The following is a 26,512-nucleotide window of genomic DNA, read 5'->3' as shown; positions in this document are numbered from 1 at the left end:
TATAATAATATAATAATAATATAATATAGTCTTGTTGTTTAAATAAAATAAAAAGAAAATAAAATTAGTCAGGAATGTATAACTCTGGCTGCTTTAACACATGGCAGGAATGACCATTATGAACTTGCTATAAGGCTTGGCCTAATGGAAATGTTGCACTTGTTGCAGCTATTAACAAGACAACCTATCCTGAAAGGCACCTTGAACCCCTCTGAAACCTCAATGAACTCAACTTTTTTCTGTGAGGGCAAAAGGAATGCACACAGTTCATTTCAAAAATAGTCTAGAATTTAAGTAAATTAATGTGTGAGTTTTCTATTGATAACCTCAGTCACATTAGCCTTGGGACTAACCCTTTAGTAGAACCTAAACAGTGACAGCCTGTATATTTATTTAGGCATTCCACGAGACAAAACCAAGGACATTCAAAATTAACCGAGAGGCAAAAATCTCACACTTAATGAATTGTCAAGGAGTCAATCAGGATAACTTCAGACAAAAGAGAAATTTAAAAAAAAAAAAAAAATCAAAACCATTAAAACAACCTACCCCACTAACCCAAAACAACCACAAAACCTTGAATAATCTGCTCAAAAGTATCAATCTAGAAGTTATTTAAAGAAAGCAATACTCATGGAAATCATGCAGCAGGGATTTCCCATACCTGGAAAACCTCAGAATTCTGTCCTATCTTCCTCAAGAGTTAGTCTGTGCAGCATACAGACTTACCCTCTTTAGATATTTCTAGACAGACTTAGTCTCTCTAGTTATTGTTTTCTATTGTTGGTGTTGCTTTAATTAATTAAATAGGCCCTTTAATTTTACCCTGAACACAAAGAAGTCAAGTTGACTGAATCAAGATGGACAGAGGTCATCTTTTGAATACATGTCAATGTCTTAACTGTGCAATAAGGAAGGCTTAGGTTTTAGCCAAATGCTGGAGTTTTAAGCCAACTTTTCAAAATTACTTAAGGGGGGAAGAAGAGATATAAAACAACTCTTTTCCCAAATTTTCTTTCCCTTCTGCAAAGCTTATTTTATCTTTTAAAAAATTTTGCACCTAAATCTTCTTCAGTGCAAAAATTAAGAACAAACAGAAAAATTAAAATCTTGAGAAGCAGACTGACTTCTTTAAATTAAATATGTTTTTAAACAATAAACCTCAGATATTTAGTCTGTATGTCAGATTTCTTACAACTTATCTTCACCAGGATGCAGTTAGGAAGAACAGGATGAGTCTAGTATAATAATAAGGCACTAATTCATCTGTGTATGTTTTAAAGAAGATCTTAGAATTCTTCTGGGTGAAATATAAGGCAAGGCATGAAAATTAAAGTGACACATTATGACTATTTCAAAGATAATAATTTATATTTTGCTTATAAAATTACACACCCTGCAAATTTTCCTGTCTATAATGTTACATTTTAAGGCTGATTATCTTCCCTTTTGATGAAAAGTGTATTTTTACTGGACACACATTCAATGATAGATACACATACAACGGTGTATACCACTGCATCAGCAGAGAGTGTGTACCTCTGAGAAATAAATTATAACTATGTGATACTTAGTATTAATATTATGAAGTATGTAAGTATTTAAATTTTGGACTAATAAGTTCTGATGATCAATAAATTCACAGATAAGTATAAAGCCTCTTTTTTGAAGAACCTCAGAAAATGTTAAGTGAGGCCAAGGTCCATTTTTGGCAGTTCCTTTACTCAGTGTTTATGAAAATCAGAAGATTATGCATACACAAAAGAACAATAGATTCTCACTTGCTTTAACACTTTTACTCTTTTTTGATGTAACTTTTGAAAGAGTTACTGTATAGAGTCCCAAAAGATACAGTGCAACGTAACAGCTCCCTGCTGCAAAAGTGAATTTGATGAAATTCTGCTGGACACATGTTAAACCAACTATTGAGGATCAGAACCACACAAAAAGAAATATCTTCCAGTAGCAATTTTTTTTTCATTTACTCAGCTACTGTACAGCCTATGATGACTTGTTTTCCTTTAGTTATATGAACAGTTTGACAGATTACTGTGACAAGGTTACTCTCAAATTGATAAAAGGTTTGATAGTGTCGGAACATTTGTCAGAAATGTCTCACATCACGTGTAATGGACTCTGCACTTCAAGCATCAATGGTACTCCAGTCTGCTGTTTTCTGTTTAGTGTGCAATGCACACCAACAAAAACACACAGCAGAAAGACAGAAAAGCAGGCAGGATTCATCAAAACAGCCCCATACTTTATCTTTACAATTCTGATTAAAGGGGTTTTGCTTCCTTAACACACCTCACAAAATGAAATTAAATGAAAAACTTTACACATGACTTGAAGGGTGGCCTCCATATGGGACTAAACCTGAAAATGGGATGGGCTATAATAATGTACATAAACATTAGTGTTTACAGCATTTCCTGTACTTCTGACAGGGAAATATTGTGGGCTTAGAACATTATTCCTCAGCCTGCCAAATGTGAGACATTAGAAACGATAGTTGTACTGCTAGCAGCCTTGTCCCATGCTAGAGCAGAGGAAATGGGTTCAGAAGGGCTCATTTTAGGCACTGGCAGCTAGCCTATGGGAACCAGTGGGCTGGACATAAGCCAGCTTTGGTCAATACTTCCCTTAAATACAGCTCTCCAAAAATATTTTACTACAAAATAATAATATGGCTCATAGATTGGAATTAAGGTTTTTACTTCACATCTTGCAGCAAATGATGCTAATATTAGGCTATGCAGGAAGCCTAGGAGCCAGCACCTTCTGCTCATTTGTAAATACCTGTTCACACGAAGTCTTTAATGCCTGGTGAAGCCCCAGCCATGTAAGCTACAAAAGAGCTCTACAGAGGACAACATTTCTGAGCAGAAAAATCCTTTTTGTTCATATAGCAGCAGAGTGTTTGGTTTGGTTGGTTTTAGTGGGGTTTTTGGGGAGAAGGGTTGGGTTTGAGGGTTTTTTTTGGGAGTGGGGACAGGTGAAGAGATAGGAGCTTTGGACCTTTATCTACTTCCACTGTGTAACCACCTGCAAAGGTAAAGAAAATATCTTGCAATGTATTACTTAAAATCTACATATTGCTGTCATGAGCAACAGGGTCTGAGAGTGCTTAAAACATCACTGGCAAGAGCATGAGCAAAAGTAAGATTTAAGCATTTCTCAGATCACACTGCAGCCTGGAAAGCAGTGGGGGGGAGGCACCACCACAGCAGCCAGTACAAATTCTTGTATTTTCATATGTTTAAGTTTCCCTACATTGTCTTTCTCTTCTGCCTCGATAAATTCTTTTAATTTTCTGAAAAAAAGAGTCAGAAGAACTATCCAGTTTCTCCTCACTGACATTCAGCCAAAGGATAGAAAAATCAGCAAAATGAGTGTCAGCATTTTCCTTAAAGAGCATCTGTTCACACAGGAACCTCATGACAGCAAGACAAAGCCCTCTAATCTTGTATCAGATTAAGTTTAGTGGAGCACATGAAAAAAGTTGCCACAGCACTAAAAGGAAGCTCTGAGATACTTGATTTGCACTTCCCATACGCAGACAAGGGTTAGGGACACACTGCCTGAACTTCATGATTCAAGTATCACTGCTCACACCACAGCCCCACACCACGAATGCAGCACTTAAGCCCCAAAGCTGTGAGACTCCTTTAGGAATAGTTAGTTGAGTCTTGATCAGCTAAAAGGGTTTATGTGAACTGGAGAAGGGTCAGACTGCAAGAAGATGTATCGCAAAACAGCTTTTTGAAAGCAAACCAGCCTTTTGAACATCAGTAGACTACAGTCAATTTATACCTACTGAGGATCTGGCCCTTGAACCGGGATTATCTGTGACTGTCATGTGTGGAAAGTGTCAGTGAATGTAGTTTGTAGAAATGTTGGACAGGTACATTCACATTTCAGCTTGCATGAAATACAAAACATCACCAGCAGGCTGTTCTCCTGTGAGCAGTGAGTCAGTTCTACCACAGAAGCTTTAATAGCAGAAAGTCACAGGGAAGAGTTTAAAGCTCACTCAAGTCCAGGTTTCACTTCAGTAAGGATGCTAGCTCCAGTCCTGGCCAGCCATGCCCACATAAAGAGTACTCAGGGAAGTCTTTCAGGATTTTCAATCAAAATCAGGAAAGGCAGAATGTCATAAAATTGTAGAAGCCCACTGAATTGCTACTCCTATGGCAAGCTTCAAAACAACAGTCATTTGAATTCAGGTCTGTAGATCAGCCCCAGACTGTTCCTTACTTTACCAGATTTCATTTATTGATATCTCTTTGAAAGGCTGATTTTTGATTACAAAATACAGAGATGATCTTGTCTTTTGGAATAGATGACTCTATGGCAAAACCACTGCAGTTCTGCATCATACCAAGAGTGGACTTTTATTTTTAAATTTCTCCTTGTGCTTATTCCAATGCAAAAAAAAAGTGTTATGCAAGTTCCACCATGGTGATCTCTGGCTGGAATCTCAAATTGGATTATTCCCCTTCCACATGTCGACAATAATAATCAAGACTTTGGAATTCCAATCAGGTTGTCATTCCATATTGCCCACTACATTTAGTCAAGAGAAGAAGGGTAGAAGAGTGCAACGTTTTAGGAAGTAGTTCTTTTGATGATGCATGAGGAGCAAAAAAGCTCCTTTATGCCACCTCTTTGGTTTCAACACAAATAAAACACAGTAAAACCAATCTTTATCAGTACAGTATGCAAATATGACTCTCAAGATAATCAGGGAGGTAGAAGGTGCCACTTTCTACAGCATCATTTTTCAGTGGCACTGCAGTTAATTAGATGTTAATTATATGGCTACAAGGCCACCTTCAGTGGGTTTCATACTTCTCAATCTTTGAGCCCAGCAATGTGACACAGCAATCATAAAATGTGATAAATGATTGAGGGAGGAACACCCATGTTGTGTTGTGCACTGGGTTGTGATTCACAGATCATTATAACTATAAATTCTGTCATTAGGGAGGTTTTCCTGCCATGCAAATTCTCCTTTTAACACAAGAAATCAACCACATTAGAGCAAACAAAAGTCAATGTGAAGGCCCTCAGCTCTCTTCCCCTTAACTCATTACCTGAAGGTTTTTAGCAGGCATTAATTAGCCATTCAAACTAAAGGAAAAACAGTCAACCTTCAAGTGCAGGAGGCTTCTGATGCCTTTTAGGGGCCACACAAGTGTAAGCAGGAAGGCCAGCTCTGACATCTTCCTACAAAACACAGCGAGTATGGGAAGGGCACTTACGGCTGGCACAGCTTGATAAGATCCTGGTCGGTGGTGCCGGGTGGAAGGCCTCGAATGTACAGGTTGGTTTTACTCAACTGCTCTCCGCTGCTGTTGTTGCTGCTGTTGTTGCTGCTGTTTGTGCTGGGGCTGGGAGGAGCCATGGGGTGGGGAGCTGGTGCATAGGACTGCTGCAAACAGAGCAAAACAAAAAGGCTGTTACTGGAAAAGGCAAAATAGCGCAGCAGAATCGTGTGCATTACCTGGGTAAATCCAGAACTGTGCTATGCTTGTCCTGCCCTCCCTGACCACTTCCAGCTACCCACTCCTATGGCATCTGTACCCACTCCAAGCCAGCAATGCCTTGAAAATGCAAAACAGGACCAACCAACATTTTGGGTTCAGCCATAGCTATGAAATGCAATACTTTTTAATTTGGAATTAAAGTAGCTAGATCACAAAACAAAGCTCTGAAATGACAGATACTCAAGGAGTAACTAGCACTAAAGAAAGAAATTAAACACAATCTGCTCTAAGAGTATGCTAAAACACAAATAAGAATATCTAGCCAAAGGTACAGAAGCTGATGCCAGAAGCCAAGTTAGTCTTTTCTAAACACGAGGAGCACCCAGTACATGCACAGTCAGGTGGCAGAGAGTTGGCTAGGCTGGGAGAGGAGAAAAATTCCAAAGCAGCCTGAAAACACTGTTGTTACGGATGTCTTTTGCAATAGAGAAACAAGGTTTGGAAAAGACAATCAGGCCAAGACCTTCTGCTCTCAAAATCATACCCACTTCTGAACAACCACAAACCACACACAGCAACTGGGAAATATTGCTTAAGAAGGGAGGCATTCTCACAGGGAAAAACAGTATTCTCCCCTAACTCACTGGTAAATACATGCTGTGAAAAAAGACACCCACATGCTAGAAAAATTACCTAAACATCTCTGATCTGAGGCAACAACAGAGAATTTCAATTGCTGCAACCATCCCTGGCTCTCTGACCACTGGAGTATTTACTCATAGCCCAGGGTGCTTGCCAGGAGAACAAAGGAGCAATTGGAAGGAGGAGACCATCCTGTCACCACTGTGACCTATGCAGAAAAGCTGAAATCTAGGGAAGAACTTGCAGGAGCTAGAGTATCCTGAGGACCAAGCTCCAGATGGGCAGCCAGGGGAACTGGAGTCAGAGCTCCTGGAATGTAACTGCCTGCTGAGAGGGAGAAAATGCCATTTCCACAATGCAATCAGCACACTCTGCTAGCTATATGTCTAGTGACAACAGCAGGTAAATGTTGGACCAATGCTAAGTTAACCATGCTATGCTAATGGACTAATAAAAGCAAAACATCTGCAATTTTCATTACAGCAGCAATGACACTTTAGTGACTTTTAATATGCTTGTTCTACTTTTAGGCCTTGGACAGAGAAAATATTTAAGTCTGTGAATAATTCTGATCACACTAATCAACTGCCCCTTTAATGTCAGTGGCTCTACTTTAGTGCTTATAATTATGCAAACACTAAATCACAGTCTTGGTAGATGGATGTTTCTAAATTAGCAGCTCTAAACTGTTTCAAACAAGTCCCTTTGTTTAGTCCATTATTTAGCAGGAAAAAAAGTTGGAGACTATAAGGGGGGCATCGATGACAGGTAATGATCAGACATTTCAATGAAATGAAACACCACACTTGCACTGATGCCTTTCCTCCTGGCCTCCTCCTTCCATCTTCCCAGTTTCTCCCATTTAAACCAGGAGAGAGGGAACATAGCTCCAAGTGTCAAGACATCAGAATTCCTCTGCAATCTCACCTGGTTGTAATGTGACTCAAGTAGGAGCCATTAAAAGAAAAAAATACTGGTTTTTAGTGTGATCACCATGCTATCAAATAATGACATTCACTCTCATCTCCAGTAAAAGAGAAAGGGCAATGAGCTCCCTTCCCCAAGTCTCTGCACAGATACTCTTGCTGACAATCAAAAGCACTTAATGCATACGGATCATATTTCTCTGCACACACATTTTATCACTGGGTAATCCCCACCCACTCAGGCTTCAATGTCATTCCCAGAAATAGAGAGCTGAAGCAGCAGCCTTGAGTACCAGCACAGGCACCACCTCAATTGAGCTCCAACATGGGGGACACATCTTGGAAATCAGCTCTATGCCATGGCTGTGGCCCAGCTGGATAACACTACAGGCACCACTAACCTATGTTAAATACGTAGGCACCTATATATTATCATATCCTATCTGAAAGCATATTTAAATCTCTGTGCACTGCATGGCCATGGAAGAAACAGGTATGACTGTGTATAGCACATTGGGCTTTAATATATCAAAAGCTCAGGAAATATCCCATGGTAACCTTGCACATTTTGAGCATTGCCAAGGTTAAATAAAAAGACAACAGAGGTCGAGGTTACATTCTTTCTGCTTTACCCTACACCTCCCAGATTACCATGCGCACTGAATGCACGTAAATGACGTAAAGCAGTGAAATATCTTCCCATAAGCCAATGAAGTGCTGTGTACTTTAATTATTAATTGTTACTATTATATATGTCTTAGCAGGGGATAATGAGTAAATGTCCTATCCTCACACCAACCTAATAAGCAAGGAAAAAAAAAAGTGGAAATTTACCTTTGAAATACAAAGAGCAATTTTCATTCTATTATAAGATCTTTATCCTCACACAGAGGAAAACACTGGGGGCCTAATTCTAATTTAAGCTTAAGACATTTTATCCCTCTCAGCCAGCTGAAAGGGGATGTAGAAGTGAACACAAAATACATTTACACCAATTTTGAGGCCACAGCTATTAAAAAAAAAAAAAAAGAAAAAAAGTCCTCGGTATACAGAGAATGAGGCCATATGACAGGCTGTCCCTCAAATAAGAGCTGCTCAGAGAAAAGGCACACATGGATGCCTGGGTTCCCAGCAGTATCCTCGGAGATGCTTTAAGGGTGGGCAGAGAGACAGCCACACTCCACTTTAGGGGATGCTGATCTTCTCAGCCCTGCAAACACTGCTACACTCCAGACCCTCTTCACTAATAAATCTCCGCTACAGCAGTCCACAGTAATTTCTATGCATATCCAATACCCCAAAAATACCATCTGCAGAAAGATTACAAAATTGCCTGTACTGAGGCTGATGACATCTTCTGGCTGGTTGCCAGACTAAAAGCTTCAGGTCAGAAGAAAGCTTCCCGTTCTTCTTTCCTGAGCTGCTGAGTGTATGACTGATGGCAGAAGTATGCACTGTGCCTCTAAATGAGCAAAGGATCTAGTTTGGTAATCTCCAAGTAATAACTGGAGTGAAAGAAATGACCGGCAACCTAATGATGATCCCAGATATGGACCGCTAGGTACAGGTTCCTGGATGATGCCAAAGTGGGGCACTGTCGGGGAACCAACTGCACACCTGGTAGCAGGAAATCTGTGCCTTGTTCTGATGTTGGACCCCTCCATGGCTGGGGGAAAAGCACTTAACTTCTCTGCCTCAAGAGCCAGAAGGAGCACCACAGTCAAGACTGGTTTGAAACACCCTGACACCAGCTGTAGAAGCCTGCAAAAGAGGTTTTGCCACAACAACCAAGTACAGGATCTACACATCTAGGAAAAAAAAAAAAAAGGCAAAATCTAAATCTTTCACTTCAAGAGAGAGCTGGAATTCAGAGCTGGTTTTGCCATTTATTTTTCACATAACCAATGCAACCAACTCATTTTTCAATTCTCATGCTTCATTATTCAGTGGAGAGTGTGTGGGGAATGAACTGGTTTGTAGATCATTCCAAGCAGCTTATTAATTTAGCATGGATGGCTAATAGGATTTGTTTTCATCTTTGAAAAATGAATGAAATTTCTCCTTTTTCATTATTTAAAAGTGAAAAAATTAATGTGCTAATTCTTATCCATCCTCAGGAATGCACCCTTCTGCTTAAACCCTACAGTTCAATTCTTTGAGACAGTGTCCCGTGAAACTGCACACAGTTAAGCATGAATAATGAGATACACCTTGGTCTTTCTAAGTAAATAACCCAAAAATGTTGTACCAGAAGCCTCTCAGATATTAAATGAACAACGCTCCTCCTTCCAACATCCAACCTCCTTACGCAAGAACAGTATTTATCTTTCCATGGCAACCAAGTACTCTTAGGTAGTTTTTCACTAGTTGCAAGCTTGGTCTAAAGTATTTTCTTTCCAAAGCAAAACACTACTTAAAAAGACAAATTTCAAATATTTTTCACATACAATTCCTTTTGGATGGGAATCACAGGCCCCAGATGCCAAGTTGTAGAGTCTGCTTTATTAGCAGCAGCTGGCTCCTTGGCAGGCTTCTGAGGCGGTCGGGCTTGTGGTTTTGGAGTGGCCTCAGAGCCTAGGATGCAGCTGGACAGCTATGCTAATGGACTAGCCAATTTGTTTGTAGTCACCTTTGGCTATCCCAGATTTGTACTCTTTTATCCACTTGAAAGGGAGGTCTTGGAAAGATTCCCTATTAACACCGATATGTTGACTTTTCCTATCATAGTCCATATTTTACATGAAAAAATGAGTACAACACAGAGTCCTACATTAAAGCATGTGTTATTTAAGCAATTGTGAACACACACTATCCATTTCACTCTGAATGGAGTGTTTTCCAGCTGCTAGATTCATCTAAGTGCCCAATTACAACACAATACCCTTCTCTCCCAATTGAGAAAAATAAAATAAGACAAAGTAAATACAAATAAATTGTGCAAATACCATTTTACAGCTCACATTAGGAAAACACAGTTCTCTCTGTACCCTACTGTACAAAGGAGTAATTTTCGTGAGCTGGAGAGTTCTTACTAGTCAATTACAGAGAAGATGAGAGGATGCCACCAACTTTTAGTCTGTTGATGGGATTTTGGAGCTGAGTGAACAGAAAATCTCTATTACGCAAAAGACAATCATCACAGTTGAAGAGAAAGCAGAGCAGTAAGGGAAATACAGGGAAAAAGAAACATAGGTCAAAGTAACAGCAACTCTCCTGCCTTTGGTTTGCTTCCTCAGTGAGGAACAGCATCAGAAGGTAAGCTGTATTTCCCATCCATAGACACATGGATCAGAAAAGTGAATAAAAAATGAACATCTAAGCGGGCAACATGGACACCTCATGTATTTTAGAAAGGCTGCAGTCAAGGGAACTCCAGCTATAATTTTCTTCCCAACTCTGCAGGGCATTCAGTGCTCTTGCAGAATCCAGTCATGACTATTGCCTACCTCCCGCCCAAGGAAGGCCTGGAAGACAGAGCTTCTTTTGGATTCTTCTCTACATATATAAGAGAAAATAAACAGATGTAAAAGAGTCTGAATTTTCTAACCCCTCTGCACAGTAGCAAAGCTTCCTAGACTGTTTCTCTAGAAGCACCGAGTCACCTCTTGGCAGCATTTTCAATTTGTAAAGGAATGGCATGTGAAAACGTGAGTAAACTCAGAAGATGAACACTGACAATAAGGTTCAAAGTCTATTCCTTCAGAGTTCTTTCAATCAAGAAAACCAGAACACACCTCAAGAGGATTTTGATTTCTCTGAATTCCTTCCAAGGCCTTTAAAAGTGATTTGCTGGATACAAGAAGCCCAGTGAGCGATAGCTGCCGGGTTATACTCTCTGTACCACAAAATCACTGCACTACTCCAAGCAAGTCATTTAAGTTCCTTACATCTCAGTTTACTAATCTGTAACGATTCTTCATTATACTTTCCTAAGGCATATATAATGCTCTGTGATTACTGGATGAAAGACATACTAGGGATTGCAATATTATACTTAAAGATGGGGAAAATGTTATTAAAGTCTAACTTAATAACTAAACCTAATTCTTTTGCAGATAAAAATGATTTCTGCATACAATTATTTTGCTATTCTGTATCTAAACTGAATGAATGAAATAATTTAAAATAATAACATACCAATAAAATTAATTTTCTCATTAATAATTTTTTTTAATTTAAAAACAAACTTAGAATTATGTGTTCACAGGACTATTGTGATTGTAATGTACATATTGAACTCACTTTATTCCAAATGATATCTTTATTAAATGGGAAAAAGGTGTAATTGTGTTTTGCTTAGCCTTTCATTTCACACAGGAAAAAAAAAAGTCACTTGGAGAAAATGGAAATTATGAAAAAAGCCCCAACCTAGTCCTCCAACAGACACAGTAGTCATTCAACAGTCAGACTGAAATTGGGATTTGATGAATCAGTAAAATAGTTTGAGATCTTTGCTTCACTGACAAAGCTGTTGAAATCAGTAGGCTAAATACTCCAGAGGCCTACAATTCCCTTGAACCTAGCACAAAGCATTAAAGATCTATAGAATGAAAGCTCAGGTGAAATTTGGTTCAATTTTCCCTATTCCAAAATAATTCTCTTCCAAGTCATGACTGTGCAGATTTTAGAATTTTATAAATATTTTACAGCTAGACAATACAGAGAAATCGAGGCGTCCACAGGAAGAGGAAGAAGTTCTTTATTGAACATTACCCACAAAGTAGGTCTTATTTTATAGAGTTTTCTGAATTAAAACCAACCAATAAAGCAAAGAAAAAGCTCCGGCAATTCACTGTTCTAACTGTCTTCAAGAGCACTGAGAGTTTAGCAGTCATTAGCCAGGGTGACATACACTAGAAGGCTGAAAATCTTCTCACTAATCACAGTACCTCCTATTTCCAGTAAGACTGACTGAAATAGTCTGCACTGCACTACCACCATTATCAACAGGAAATTTGAAAAGCTAATTGGTTGGGTGTAAAGTAGCTTATTTTGAACTATGATGAAGTTGAAATAATAAAGTGGATTAGAGAACGTTTCGTTAGCAGAGTCTGAAGATGATCTCACCTGAGGGTGAATGCGCTCCAGGAAAAAACCAGTCTGAGACAGGGGAATGGCACAGAAATCAGAAGCATTGTTTTCAAGTGGAGAATATCCTGGCCATCACTGCCTGCCTGGGTTTTGGTCACTGAATAGATGTAATAGATGCTGCAGAGCTGCCAGCTCCAGCTCTTCACCTTCTTCTGCCCACATATTATTAAACCACAGATGGAGCTACTCATCCCTCATAAGCAATTTTTTGCTTATCCATAGACTACCTGTAGTTTGGGTCTAAAACATGGTAACTTCTCTGAACTTAGGGCTTCTTATGTCCAGCCAGGAAGGCAAAATTTAGTCCCTAGCATTAAAAAGCCAAAAACAAGCAATAAGAGCTGTGTCATCAAATAAATATTTTCCAGAGTGGAAAATAACCTTCACAGCCTTGTCTCCTCCCATTTATTTCATGGCAGGAGGCTCCCAAGACAGAATATTCCTGAGGAATTATTTATTTCCCCACAAGGGAGAGAAGAATTCTTTCTATAGATAAAGTATTTTGGCATTTTGGCAAACTTGTAAACAATAGCCTATATCCTTTGACATAAATTACTGTTATTGCTTCATTATCCAATCCATTCATATTTTATTGATGCACTGAGACTAAATGTGAACAGACTTTAGATCTTAAAATTACTAAATCTGGGCAACCTGGACAATAAAACATTGCAATTCCTCTAATAAGAATATTTTAGAGCACAGATCAAAACATGATGGCAATTACTGTTTGTGATTCAACAACTCTGTGGTTTAAAAAAAAAAAGGGGGGGGGAACAAATTCAAGAAGAAATTATTGTTTGTGTTTACATTTCCACAAATCCAGTTTTGGGGCTTCAATAAGCTGTTAGTCCATTTAAAGGTTAAGAACAAAAATGCAGACCAAGAGGCTGATACTTAACTTTCCAAATGTTTGCAAGAACAAACACATATTTGGTTCTGAGAAACTAAATTTACTCTCTGGATATTTGTTTACATGTGGCAGCCTAAAAGCATCTTGGAAATGAGATACAGCAGGCACGTGCTGCACACAGTCCACACATACCCTGGCATCAACACTGCTGTGAGAACCTGGCTACAAAAAAAGCTCCCCACATAAACCTGAATTTACAGCACAGAACAAAACTAAATGTCGATATCATCTCTTTCCTCTCCACTTGAGAATCTGGCGAGCAGAGATCAGAAGCAGATGTGTTTTCATTCTGCAGAAAGAAAGCCCAACCAAAAAGGTTTTTCAAGATCCAACCAAGTTCCCTAAGTTTATCTTTCTTATGGAAGAATTAAGCAGGAAATCTGCCACTGTTGACATAAGCACTGTTGGGATGGAGGATTCAGGGATGGCAGAGCTCCCCAGGAATGTTGCTCATCATCTCCCCATGTTACCACAATGATCTTTTCTGGATGTGCATGGGGAAGATCTGCCTCCTCCACCCAGTATATATAAAGATGAGTTGTGCCTCCCGTCCTGTGGCCAAAAGAATCCACGGAACGCAGAGTTTGGGAAAGGCTTTTCCTTTCCACAGCAGCGTGGCATCATCACCACAGAATTTGGGGCATTTCACAACAGCCAGAGTTCATGTTTTCTTTGAGACCCCTCGAGCTACAGTAACACACTGGTCCTAGGCAGGATGCCAGAGGATGCCCACAGAAGATATGAGCCATCACAAACCTCATCACATTTTTAATTTCAGTGCAAAACTCACCCAGCACATTCATCACAGAAAACAGCTTTTAAAAAATTGCCCACACAAGTCATTACAGTCCATACATAATTCCTCACTTAGGAAGAAGAGTACACAACCAACCTTGTGAGACCAATGTATGTAATGCCATTTATAGGAGAGCTAGAAAACCTTCCCAGGAGTAAGTCGATATAGTGGGGGTAAGAATTTAAGTCTGGGTTAAAATTAAGATGTGAGCCGATGGACATAGCTGGCAAAGGTGGTGCCAGTCACCTTCATGCTTCTGACAGCCCTGAATACTGTACCAAAAAAAAGACTAAGGGAGACAGGGAAGCTGGGGTAGGGCTCACTGAAAGGCTCACTGGGGGTGTGAAACCCCACGTTAAGAACCTCTCTGTCCCATTCCAGATCCTCCTCTACATCCTTAAAACCAGTCAACTGTGTAAGAGAGAGAACTTCATAATGAAGTCACCATTATGCATGACCTGAGATACTGTTTGGGACCATGGAAAGACTGAAAGAATAGTACTCTACAAACCTTAATTTGGTGGGGAGGTGAATTCCAGACCTCCTTCAGGTCAAAATGCGCTCGAGCATCACATGACTGGCATCCCAGAGCACACCAAACATTATGAACATGGCAAAGTGAGCAAGATATGCCAGGAACACTCTGGGATGTCAACTATGAGCTTTAAATTATTTGCTACAGAAGATGAATAAGATCTCTCAACATTGTTACCACAGATTCTGATACCTTATCAAATCTCCATTTTCTTTAGATTTCATGTGGCAGACTTGGGAGCTAGTATGGGAAAAGCTGTTTAATTTTATTTGATTTAACAAGTATCTAATATAACTTACAATTAAAACATCTTCCAGACATCAATCAAATCCACTTGAGGCAAAATCTACTAAATAAACTGAATAATTAATGCAAAAATTAGAGAAATTCTTTATTCTTTCTTTGGAAATTTCAGAATTAAATATAATTTATTGACAGACTTTTTTTTCCCTTAAAATTCAGTTTTCTGTAGATTTTATTGATTTTGAGAATTAACTTACTGAAGCATGCTGAGAGTGAGTACAAAACCCCAACACTAGTGTCTTTTGGGATCTATGAAACAAAATATTGCCATACTTTTGTTTCCAGTCACACTCTTACAAAGAAGTCATATGTGCCTTAGGTTGAATTGGAGCCTGAGCACTAAACTCTCAAGATACACCCTATATTCACACCAAATGCAGACTGAGACAAAGGTGCTAATTGATCAGCCCACTCACAGGGGTTTTTAGCCACCTGTCTGAGTAGATGCCACAGCAGTTAATGCCCAGCATGCTATTTGTTGCCATGACTTGAGGTCCTGGAACCACAGGACTACTGAATGATGGACATTTTGTAATACTCAGAGTCACTGAAAAATGTCAACTAAGTTTTTTGCAGCTAGTGAGATTCTGGCATGTTTTTCCTATACGGCAAATAAAAACTACAAAGCTTTTTTTGAAAAGTAAAAATAATTTCAGAATGCCGATTTGGCTTCAAAAACAGTGAATCTGAATATAGATACACCTGACCAGCTGCTTAGATATGCAAAGGACCCATCACCTTTAAAATTGCTATCCAATATTATTCAGTAAGTCCTTTCCCATCTAATTCCTACTTTTTTCTTCAATGTTTCCCCTACCTCTGATTTTAAGCAGTTCTCAGAGCAGGGGGGGAGAAATTTAAAAGCTCTACATTTACTATGGCGTAAGTTCTCAGCCCTTTCCCATTTCTTCAACAACAGACTGTGCCACTGTGCTTGTCCGAAGTTTCAAATGTCATTTGACTCATGCACTCAGAAATGTTGACTCAATTAAAATATCCACACAAAACTAACTTTCAGTTTGCTAAAGGCAACCTGCTCTCTTTTTTCCAATATGCTTAGGATGTCTCATAGTGCAGAAATTTGACTTCAACACAACAACTTGCTTTTTCTCATTTCCCCAAAATCATCACTATTTTCTGCTAAATGTTGTGGCACAATGAGCCAAGTGTCTTGCTAACAGACACAGACTCAGCTGAAGATGGTCTGCCTAAACCATTTTGGGCTCTGTGCCATGTGCTTTTTCCATACCATGTGAAGTGACAATATGAAGATCCTGAACTTCTGTTCTCAGAGGTGAGGAGCTTTGCAATGTGGGGATGCAGCTGCTTCGTTATGCATCTGTGTAAAACTAACGCACCACTAATTGGGATAATGAGCTACTCCTGTTGCAAGCAATAGGAATTCAGAGTAACAGGGTGCATATGTTAAATTCCTGAAACAAGTCACCATCTCTATTTACTGTTTTTCATCCAAATGATATATTTCCTGATAAACAAAAGCTTAAATTTCCTTCTGCACTGCAGCATTGCCTCCAATCTCTTCTGTTAGCTTTCTGGCTTTTTGACCTTTTAATATTCTTCATTCACGCATGATTTATTTTTTAAGTCGGCATTTTTTTCCTCTGGAAAGAATATGCATTTGAAGTAATTTCAAATGTTAAATCAGGATAAGCAAAGGAAGAAAGAAAATCTCCTTAATACATTTTCTTAATAAATATTGTACCATGCTTTAGAATAGAAGCTTGAAGAATTATGGCATGTAATAATAAGGTTTATATTTCAAATCAGATACATATAAATATTCTAAGTCTTAATACCACTTAATGCCTCTGTCATAGGCTCATATGCACAAAATGTTGTGAAAAAAAAAGGTTCAAGTCTAAAATGAAAAATTATTTACATTAGAAAAACCAAACCAGAATGGGGAAGAGTGGCAACTACAATATTTTTAGCAAGTATTACAACTTTTGTAATAATAACACATAGTGTTACCAGCTGGAGCAGAAAGATAAATTCATTAGGAATACCAGCTTGTCTACAGCAGTGTTGGCAGCAAAAGGAAAACTAAAGAAAAGATGTGCCCACTGCTCAATAGGACAGGGGACAAGTGGCAAAGGACAGAAGAAAGTACTTGGTGCTTTCTTTGCCTCAGTCTCCACTGGCAAGGTCTGCTGCCAGTCCTCTTGGCTGTCTTCCCCTAGTAGTAGGGCCTGGGGCAAGAAGTGCTGCTGAGGAAGAGGAGCATTAAGTTAGAGACTACTCCAGGAAGCCAGGGAGGGGTTACTGAACACAAACTGTAAGGGAGCCAGCTGGGGTCACCCAGAGGCTGCTCTCTCTTTTCTCTGAAAGGCCATAGCAACTCTTCACAAGAGGGAGGATTAGGGGATCATCAAGCTGGCCACAACCTAGCTTAACTAAAGAGAAAAGCCTCATAGGTGCTGTGTCTAAGCGTGTGAGGGACAAGAGCATCCACAGGGATGAGCAAGGGCAAACTACACTTGGCCACCTGGCTCAACTTCTGTGCTGGGACAAGCAGCTCCACAGATCAGGGGATGTTGCTCACCTTGACTTTAGCAAGGCTTCCAGTGTGGCACTGTCACAAGAAGCTGGAAGACAGGAGGGACTGCACCCTCACCAACACTGCAAGTAACACCAAGGTGGAGGGAGTGGTTGGACAACTACAGATAAGGGCTGTCTGAAAATATTATTGTATCCAATATCCAGTGTTATTATATCCAATGCTATAAGAAAGAACGACTCAGTACAAAACTCCTTCACCTCATGCATTATGTATGCTAAAAGCTCTCCAAGTTTACTTACAGAACAAATGACTACTAAGTGATTTGTGCAGGTACATCCTATAATCAAATTCTACTGCACAAAAAGGATTTACTAAAACTGAGACATCTGAACTTTATGCCTTTGCTATGCTTTGACCTCAAATTTAGTTCATTTGCTAAAGTCATTATTAAACAACAATGTTCCACACACATTTCACCAGCAGTGGTATTTACATTAATGCAATATCCCTGGATTAAAGGAATTAGAAATACTGAATATCCTATTCCTCAGCTTCTTTGAAGATGTACAGTGCAGACTAAGGAAAGACTCTCTAAGAAAAAGCAGCACTAATTTAAGGGCAGTCTGGTTCTCAATCATTTGAAATTAAATAAATTGAAAAGTCTTTAAAAATCTCTGAGACTAAAAGTTACACAATTAATGCCACTACCAGTTGCCATCAGATAATCAAAGTTCAGTCTGGGTAAGATTTTAAATTACATGTATCCACAGTTATAACAAATTGATTTTTTTTTTCTTTTTTCTTTTTTTTTCTTTTTTATCATCTTCTTAAAATGGTGAAGGGAATCTGACTCCCTCAGTCATATCAAGGCATAGATCCAATAGGCAGCATATTTGGTCCAGGTACTCAGAGTATCTAGGCTCCATATCAGACACAAAGTGTCACACACAATCGATCTAAATGGCTAACTTCAACTTAAGCCTCAAGTTTGGAGAATTTGATCCAAGAAAACTTGAAAAACATCTGCAACAGAACACTGAAAGACAGCAGCAAAATACTGCTGGTCTTCCAGGTGGGTCTGAGGACAGCTGCAGGATTGAGTCCTAGTTACAATGACCCAAACTATCACCAAAACCAGCAAAGCCTGGGGTCTTGTGGAAAGCACAACATATCCAATCAAGTGTTTAAATGACCACATGCCAATGACTGCTCACACAGGATCCAAATTCAGGCTCATGAAGAATTCCAATATTTCCTAAATTCTGAATCTTTGACTATATAATCTTAACTTCCCCTGACAGAATTAGCAGAGCATGATAAAAGGAGCTGAGACTTAGTTTCTGTAAGAAACAATCCATTTGGGAAAACAAAAGACCTACCCAGCAAAAGGACAACACCATTTGGGTGTTGCTAATAACAGGTGGGAACATGTTAGGAAATGGCATGAGAAATGCAAGCAGAGAGTAAATATCCCCAGAACACTTTTCACTTTGCTACCAGATGTTGTACATGGATCATCATCCTACATCTTCTGTGATTTGACCCATCAGACTTTAGTCCTCTAAAAACCTCGTAGTGGGAATCAGTTTTAGAATTAGATTTTATATTAAAGAAAAAAAACAATCTGTGCTTTAAATCTGCCACCAAAAAAGTGTGATTGATGCTGCTTGTCCCCACTCTTATTTTACAAGAAAAATTTTGTAATGGTTCTTTTTCCCCCTTCTTCCTTCCATTCAGAACATTTTATGTGAAACATTTTATCCCATGTCTTATGTGGACAATCCTCAAAAACACAAGGAGGTGGCAGCCACACAGTCAGTGGGATTGCTATCACATCTTTTGCAAGTAAATAGAAACTCTGTTAACACGGTGATGCATTTGACACAATACAGAGACAGACTATTAAAAGCACTGGATGATTTTAACACACTTTTAAAAACAAATGTCTATATTTAAAAATATTTTTTCACAGGAATTTCTCTTAAAAGAAAATAACAGAGAATCTTAGACAAAAAGTATATTGATAGTCTTAATTCTGCAGGTGTTAAATATTTGTTTTATCCTTCATATGCCTAATATTTTTTTTGCAATGGCTTGCCACTAAATTTCCTTTTGTGACACCCTGGGCTACTGAGTTCTTGCCAGGCAAGAAGGCTTTCAATGATAGAAACAACCTGTTATCAGGCTATTATATGTTTCACTGAGGCCTGTTTGCCAACACAATTCCCCCATCCTACCACACCCAACAGATGAAACGCTGCTGCAGAGGAAGAAATAGATACAGCATCATGGCACCTCTGTGAAGGACCACGCCACAGCTTTTGGCTGCCAAACAGAGCTGAGGTTTCCATGTTCCAGTCTCAGATCTTGAGACCTTACCCTGCTCCGAACACATCTGGAACAGCCCCTATAGCTGTCTGAGACCTTACCCTGCTCCGAACACATCTGGAACAGCCCCTATAGCTGTCTGAGACCTTACCCTGCTCCAAACACATCTGGAACAGCCCCTATAGCTGTCTGAGACCTTACCCTGCTCCGAACACATCTGGAACAGCCCCTATAGCTGTCTGAGACCTTACCCTGCTCCGAACACATCTGGAACAGCCCCTATAGCCAACAGACCTTTGATTAACCACTGGTCTGGCAAGGAGGACACAATTTGAAAGTTCTTTTGCAGGCTGTATACTGAGGGCTTCTGAGCCACAAGTGGTCTCCTGATATCTTCTATCCTTTCTTCCCGTTGCCCCTTCTAAACATAAAGATGCTGCATAAAGATGACTCAGAATATCTGGAAAGACAGGGTTTGTTCAGACCCTGATGGCAAAATGGGTGAGTATAGGTAAGAGTCAATCTGCAGAGTAATTCCTGAAATTCAGTACCAGAGCTCTGAAAAAATACAGCAATTGCGGTGAAGTTGCATAAATGCATTCCCTGCATTTCTCAGTGCCCTTATCTTACATTTATTCACCAAAGTAACAGCTCTTCTTTTCTCAGTAATGCTTTTTACAGTCTGCAGTAATTCTTCTGCAGGAAGCTGTTAGTACATTAACACCAGCCAGGAAAACAGGACTTTGCAGTACTCCCCCCGTGGCCCCCTGCGAGGGGTGCCATCGAGAACGATGGCACAGCACAGCCCGGTTTCCCTCAAAGCACTGCCACCCTCTCAGAGCTTTAACTGCCAGGTTTTTGCAGCCACAGTCTGCAGGGCTAAACTTAGCAAGCAGCACCTTCCCTTGCACCTCGTCACATGATAGGAAACAAACAGAAATAGGGAAATACAATATGTTCCTAAAGGTGGAGTCGGAATACTTTCATCTCTGTAACAGTTTGGTAAAGGACACTTATACAAGCAACTTCTCATAATGTGTCATCTCTTACTTGCACTGTCATTTGCTTTCTGCATAGTGCTAAAGACAACCACCTCTAAATGTGCTCTTTCAGAACCATTTCTGGCCTGAATCAAGCTACTTAATATATATGTTACAGACAAATTGTTTTATTAAAGCACCGCTATGTTAGCAGATGCCTATTTATTCTTGCACCCTTCTAATGGATAAACACCAACCTTGCAGTGGATTCATCTCCTTTGCAGCTGTTGCATATTTCACCCTGGACCATCCCAAACTCCTCTGCAGGCCACATCCCTCCCTCCTGCACTACTGAGGTGCAGCTAATTGAAGGCTGCATGACAGACTTGAAAGATAAAGGACCAGGTCATATTTATCTTTTTTCTCCCTTTTCCGAAACAGAGCCATGCAGGTCATAACAGCCATGCAAAGAAGCTACAGCTCTTTTATTTCAAAACCTTGTCCAGAGGACTCAAAAAAAATTAGGTGTATTGAAGTCAATTTGCAGATTCAAATGTAACAAAAGGCAGAATTAAATCCTCTGAAGTTGCATCACAGTCTGCACACAAAAAAAAGTGTAGCCAAATTATTAACTCATTTAGGACCTTTATATCTCCTGCATAAGGGAAGCATAAATAGTCCTTTGAACATATATGAAACCCCAGACATATATCACAGTGTTACATAACATGACACAGCATACAACAGGAGGACATAGAGCTAATGTGATTCAACTTACACAGAGCTCTGACCACCTGCTTCTAAAGCTTATCATCACCTCAGCTCTAGCACAGCTCAATCAACTGCCCCATGTACTCCTCCTCTTGTGCAGCGTGCCTGTGGCAGAGGAAAAGTGGCTTCTCCCTGAAGCAAGGTTCTGGCTTGGCCACAAATTCCCAAGGCAGCACCCAGGATGTGCTGGAACCACAGCCATGTCAGCAGACCTGAGGTAGGGAGAGACTGAGATGTTTGAAGGGCTTTTTGTTTCAAATCCTCAGGGGTCTGACTGCTTCTGTTTTAGTATCCCTAATTACAAACACAGTTATTTTGGGCCTAAAATGTTTTGAGCTTTTATAAAATTAGCTGCAGCATTTTACTTGAAGATGCCCTGGCAGAGAGCAGTTCCACAGACTAGCAGCCTACTTGCTAAAATAGCATTTATCAGCTACTCACTTGATCACAATCATATTTCTGTCAGTTTACACTTGAGTTCAAATTTAAAGACATCTTTTAAAAAAACAGACCTCTCGATTAGCAGTTCTCACCCAACATCCCAAGTTTGTGAACTGACCTTGATGTTTAATAAAATCATTTATGCCAATAAAAGGGAATTAAAAACAAACAAGCACAAAATCCCCTCAATTGCTAAGGAGCAAACAAGGCCATTCCATTGATTGCTCTCATGCCATTTATCAAAGTGCTGGAAAGAAAAAATAAGGTCCAGCTTCATTACAAACAGAATAATAAAGAAAAAAATGTTGAATATAGAGGAAGAAATACTCATAGACAATAGACAAGTTTAAGAATATTTTTTACAATATATTTTTTTGTCAACAGTCCAGGCACCAGGTTTTTTTCACTGCACTTACGAATTATCAACAAAAGTACTAACAAAATTATGTGGCTGTTTCTGGTTAGGTTTCATTGCTTTGAATTTCAATTGGTTTTGAAATATTTCATTATTGATCAGAACTTTTTAAAATATACATACAACATTCATTAATGACATCAGGACAGGACAAATCGCTTTCATTTCCATAAGCAGTAGCTGGTCTTACTCAAACAAACACCCAAATTAGCTTATTTTTGCTGCCTGTGTTCCCAGACTATCATTCATATTCACCGATTTTTAAAATGAGCTCAGTTTTTTCTTGAAAAAACAAAAGAAAAACAAAGTTCTACCAAAAAGAAAAATCACCACCTAGGAAGAATTCCCAATGCTTTGTCCAGTATAAGCCTGCAATTTTGTATTCTGCAACCACGGGCTTAAAAGTGCCTCAGCTGCGTTTATTAGCTACAGGGTGGCATCAGGAGATCAGCTCCCTTTGCCATCCCATGTAGGCTGAGACAGACACCTCTCCCACAGGGTTGTGGTCCAAGGGCTTGGTCATGCTCTTGTCATCACCAAGGAGAGACAACATTCACACTCTCAAGGACCACCACAGTCCCCCAGGGCAGACAGGTTTCTTAAGCAGGGGGGAGATGCTGGGCAGAAGAGCACAGAAGTTCCACCAAGAAGGGGATGCAAACCCACAGGATCTCAGGCAGCACCACTCAGCAGAAGGCCACTGCCTCAAGCAGCACTTAACCCCTTCTTCACATTCGTCACTCTGCGATGGAGCGGAAGCTCTCAGAAATGGATGCAGACAGTGCTGCTGGCACTTTGTATCAATTAATAAATTTTAAAATAAATAATACCAAGTGTGTGACAAGGCTGGGAAGTGATTACCAAGATGCCTCATAAACCAGTATCAACTTGCATATTTTGAATTTAAAGTAATTAAGGCTATGAAAGGAGAGCCTTTATTTAGGGAAGGTAAAATTGGCAGGATAGGAAGTCTCTTGACATCTAGTACCAATACTAACACTTGCACACTACATGAGATAGTAGGACAATTACCCTTTCTGAAGATCTGGAGTATGGGTTATATTAGCAGGTTAATTTTGTCAATTTTCTAAGCTCCCTTGCAGTGATCCACTGCTGGCCAGCCTCCCTCTGACAGTTTATCCAAATAACTGACACTATTGCTGTTATCATTAGAATAGCTTTTCTTCAAGCTGCCATTGTTTAGCAGCCATGGTCTGTGTACATGAAAAGAAAACGCATTAAAACTCATTTCAGAGATCTCTGTTAGCCCAGGAAATATTTAACAGCAGCAGTAGCTATGCAACAAAAAGGTTAAGCCAGTTAGTGTTTGTGACAATTGCACTTAGCCATTCTGTCCAATGGCAAGAACATCTTTGCATTTATCAAGGGAACAGATTTAGCAAGAAACTACACACAGCAAGAAATAAATGAGAGATGCAGGGAAAACTGGCATTATTGTGGCATCTGCTAGAGCTATTTTAGAACGGTGTCCCCCTGTGCTGCTCCACTGATGGGCTTGTGAGTATCGACTAAAATTAAAATCTGTTTCTCAGACACTTGTAAATAGGCCACAAAAACTTAACACGTCTCAGGTTTTGTTTTGCTTTTTATGCAGTCCCATCATTTTCTACATTCATTTAGAAAGTGTTTCAGCTTATGCTTTGCCATGGCCCTCGTGCCCTGGACCTGCTGTGAGAAAGGCTCTGCACTTCCCTCCTCCTCTGCCAGAGAAGATATTCCTTATGGCACACCCTCAGCCCTCTTGCACATAGGGCCAGCTGCAGCAAGAGCTTGCCCTAAGGAGTATTTATTTCTCAAACAGGACTTCAGTATTAAATCCAAAATTTTTGTGAGGACGAAGCAGGCTCTTTGTTCCCAACAGCTTTGGGCATCCAATTTCTTAAAACGTGGGTAAAAATTCTGCTTCATCTTCTACTTTGCCTATGCACAGGAACCCCTTGCACAAGGAAGGCCAAACATTTATGCCTTTTCACAACTCACCAATGTTTAATTTCGTTTTGGCTCCCATTAGGATGTGGCAGTCTGACCAGACAGCCAGAAAAACATAAACGCAGAAATGGCTTTGAGCAAGACTGCAAGCCCTCTGCTCCCCTTGGCAAATCTGAGCCACTCACACAGGCACTGAAAGAATTGGGGCAGTATGAAAATATGCTCAACTGTGAGAACAAAGGTTGTGTAAAGCCAGCCACAACTAACTTCTAGAAAAATGCATATACTGTCCCTCTTACCACGATATTTAACTATTTTTTTTTTTTTTTAGTGGGAGTTGCATGGTCTATGTTACTTCCAGAGACAAAGAGAGAAAAAAAGAAGCCTTCAGAGCCTAAGAGAGAGAACCAAAATGGCATGTATAAAATCTAAACTAATATGCTAATCTCAAAGCTTCCTTACAATGTGACTGGGTTTGGAACACAGAAAGCAGAATATGACATGATTTGAATAAGTTGCACTTGGCAATATGAAGGAGAACTGCTGAATCACTGACTTCTATTTCTGGAAAGATGAAGTTTCTGATTCTGGCTATACCAACACATTAACTCTTTGTGTCATCATTGTCCACACAGTGCTATCAAAAGTGCTTTTCTTCTTCCTCAACAGGATAATAAAGGTAAATCTCACTCTTGTAGCTATATAAGTGTTTCCATGAAAACCACACTGCTTACTTTTAGGAGGAAAAAACTGTATCTGTATGATCAAAATGGCCATCAGCTTAGGTAGAGAAAATTTTTTGCACGCTGAAGAAAGAAAATGCCAAACTGAAGAACAGAACATCTGTTATAAAGAAGGCTATAATTATCTCATACATCTGAACACCACTGGGCATTGAAGTTACTCAAGCTATTTTGCCAGATACTCTGTGTTCAGGGCTCTTACTTGACACCAGCTGGAAATAATCAAGAGCTTGAGAGGCCTGTCTATATAGACCTTACACATTTTGAAGGGAACTACTTTTGATGTCGTATGCAGAGTCTTCTTGCTCTAAGGGGATGAAAATCTGAACTATTTTCTGCCACTGTCTCATATTACAAAACACTGTAACGTTGCTAACTAACTGTAGTACTCACAGGTTAACGACTACTTCTGTATCATCCATCATGGTGTGCTTCACTGGTTAGGCATTTTAATGGAGTCCTCGGCAGAAAGAAAGCAAAAAAACAGCAAAATTGCCACTCTGCCACCTTACCAACACTCAGCAGAAAAAGCAAGTGGTTTCCCTCAACAGATGTACAGTAAGTCCTGTTACAGGAGCTTTCCCCTGGGGATGCCAAGCAGAAAAGACTCAAGCCTATGTGCTCCCAAACCTATGTGCAGGAGCTGTGCTGTTCTGTCTCTGCAGAGGCAACTCCCAGTCCCAGGCCCCACATTTGAATTCTCTCAATCAAAGTCTTTCGAGGGTGCATTCTTTGGTATTTTGTTAGCTTATCAAGCCCTTCTGGTCCACTCACAGAGAACATATCAACTGCAGCTGAGCCCTAGCAAGACTTTTTAAAATATCCACCTCGTGTTCCATCAGATCACACAGTAAAATATGGAAAAGAATTATAAAGCCGTTCTTTTGGGACAACAAATAGCTACTGTTCTATTTTTCCACAAGTAATATGCATAATTGTTCACTTATGGCAAAGCAAGTGAAAAAAGAAGTAAGACACATCTTTTTCTGTTAATTCTCAGTCTGTGCCTGTGCTTTTCTGAAAAGGGGATCAAGGTAAAAAAGGAACGATAAAACACAAACACAGCAAGAAGGAGAGCGTACAACAATCTCCTTTGATTGTGGGAACACTAGAGGCTAAAAGAAACTCAGCTGCCTGGGTATCTCAAGGACAGATTCCCACGTGAGACTCCAGCCCGGCTGTGTCACAGACACTGACAGATGGGTTTCCCCAGCCTTGAACAACCTAATGGAGCTTTTAGCCAATTTGCATAGTGCCTGTCCCTGGGTGAAATGGGTACGTGTCAAGGACATTAAGCAGGCCAAGACAAAAGTGTAATAGCCTTGTATACAATATCACTTACTGCTTGCTATTTTTAACCCCCAGGGGGAGGAAAGAAGAAAAGAAGAGAAAAAGAAGCTGAAAGCCAGTTGTGAGGCACCAAGTTCCTGCTTTGGGGAATGGGCTGAAGCAACAAGACACTTTTCTTGCAAAATGGAAAAACAAAAGCACTGTATAGACAACTACTAGCTAGTTTCTTTTTTTAAAGCAAAACTTTTTTGGAGTCTCCCAAAGCCTGTCTATATTGGTGATCTATTTTGATCCCAAACCCTCAAAGAAAGCATGTGAAGCTGATTCCTGCACCTGAAACAGAGTCTAAAATATCCCCTCTAGAGACCCATGCAGGTA

At 39.8% G+C, this 26,512-nt stretch overlaps 1 protein-coding gene across 2 annotated transcripts in view; it reads right to left on the bottom strand.

Annotated features, from left to right (window-relative positions):
- Positions 1–26,512, bottom strand: part of RBMS3 (RNA binding motif single stranded interacting protein 3) — a 705,920-nt gene that overhangs the window by 344,702 nt on the left and 334,706 nt on the right. For both annotated transcript variants that reach the window (XM_036406615.2, XM_036406614.1), the window contains one exon: positions 5,265–5,434. In XM_036406615.2, coding sequence (XP_036262508.2) covers positions 5,265–5,434 — 170 coding nt within the window. The remainder of the gene's footprint in view (positions 1–5,264; positions 5,435–26,512) is intronic.

Source organism: Molothrus ater, chromosome 1, assembly GCF_012460135.2.
Source record: "Molothrus ater isolate BHLD 08-10-18 breed brown headed cowbird chromosome 1, BPBGC_Mater_1.1, whole genome shotgun sequence".
Lineage (NCBI taxonomy): Eukaryota > Metazoa > Chordata > Aves > Passeriformes > Icteridae > Molothrus > Molothrus ater.
Note: the sequence above shows the minus strand (reverse complement) of the source record. Positions and strands in the feature narration are given on the sequence as shown.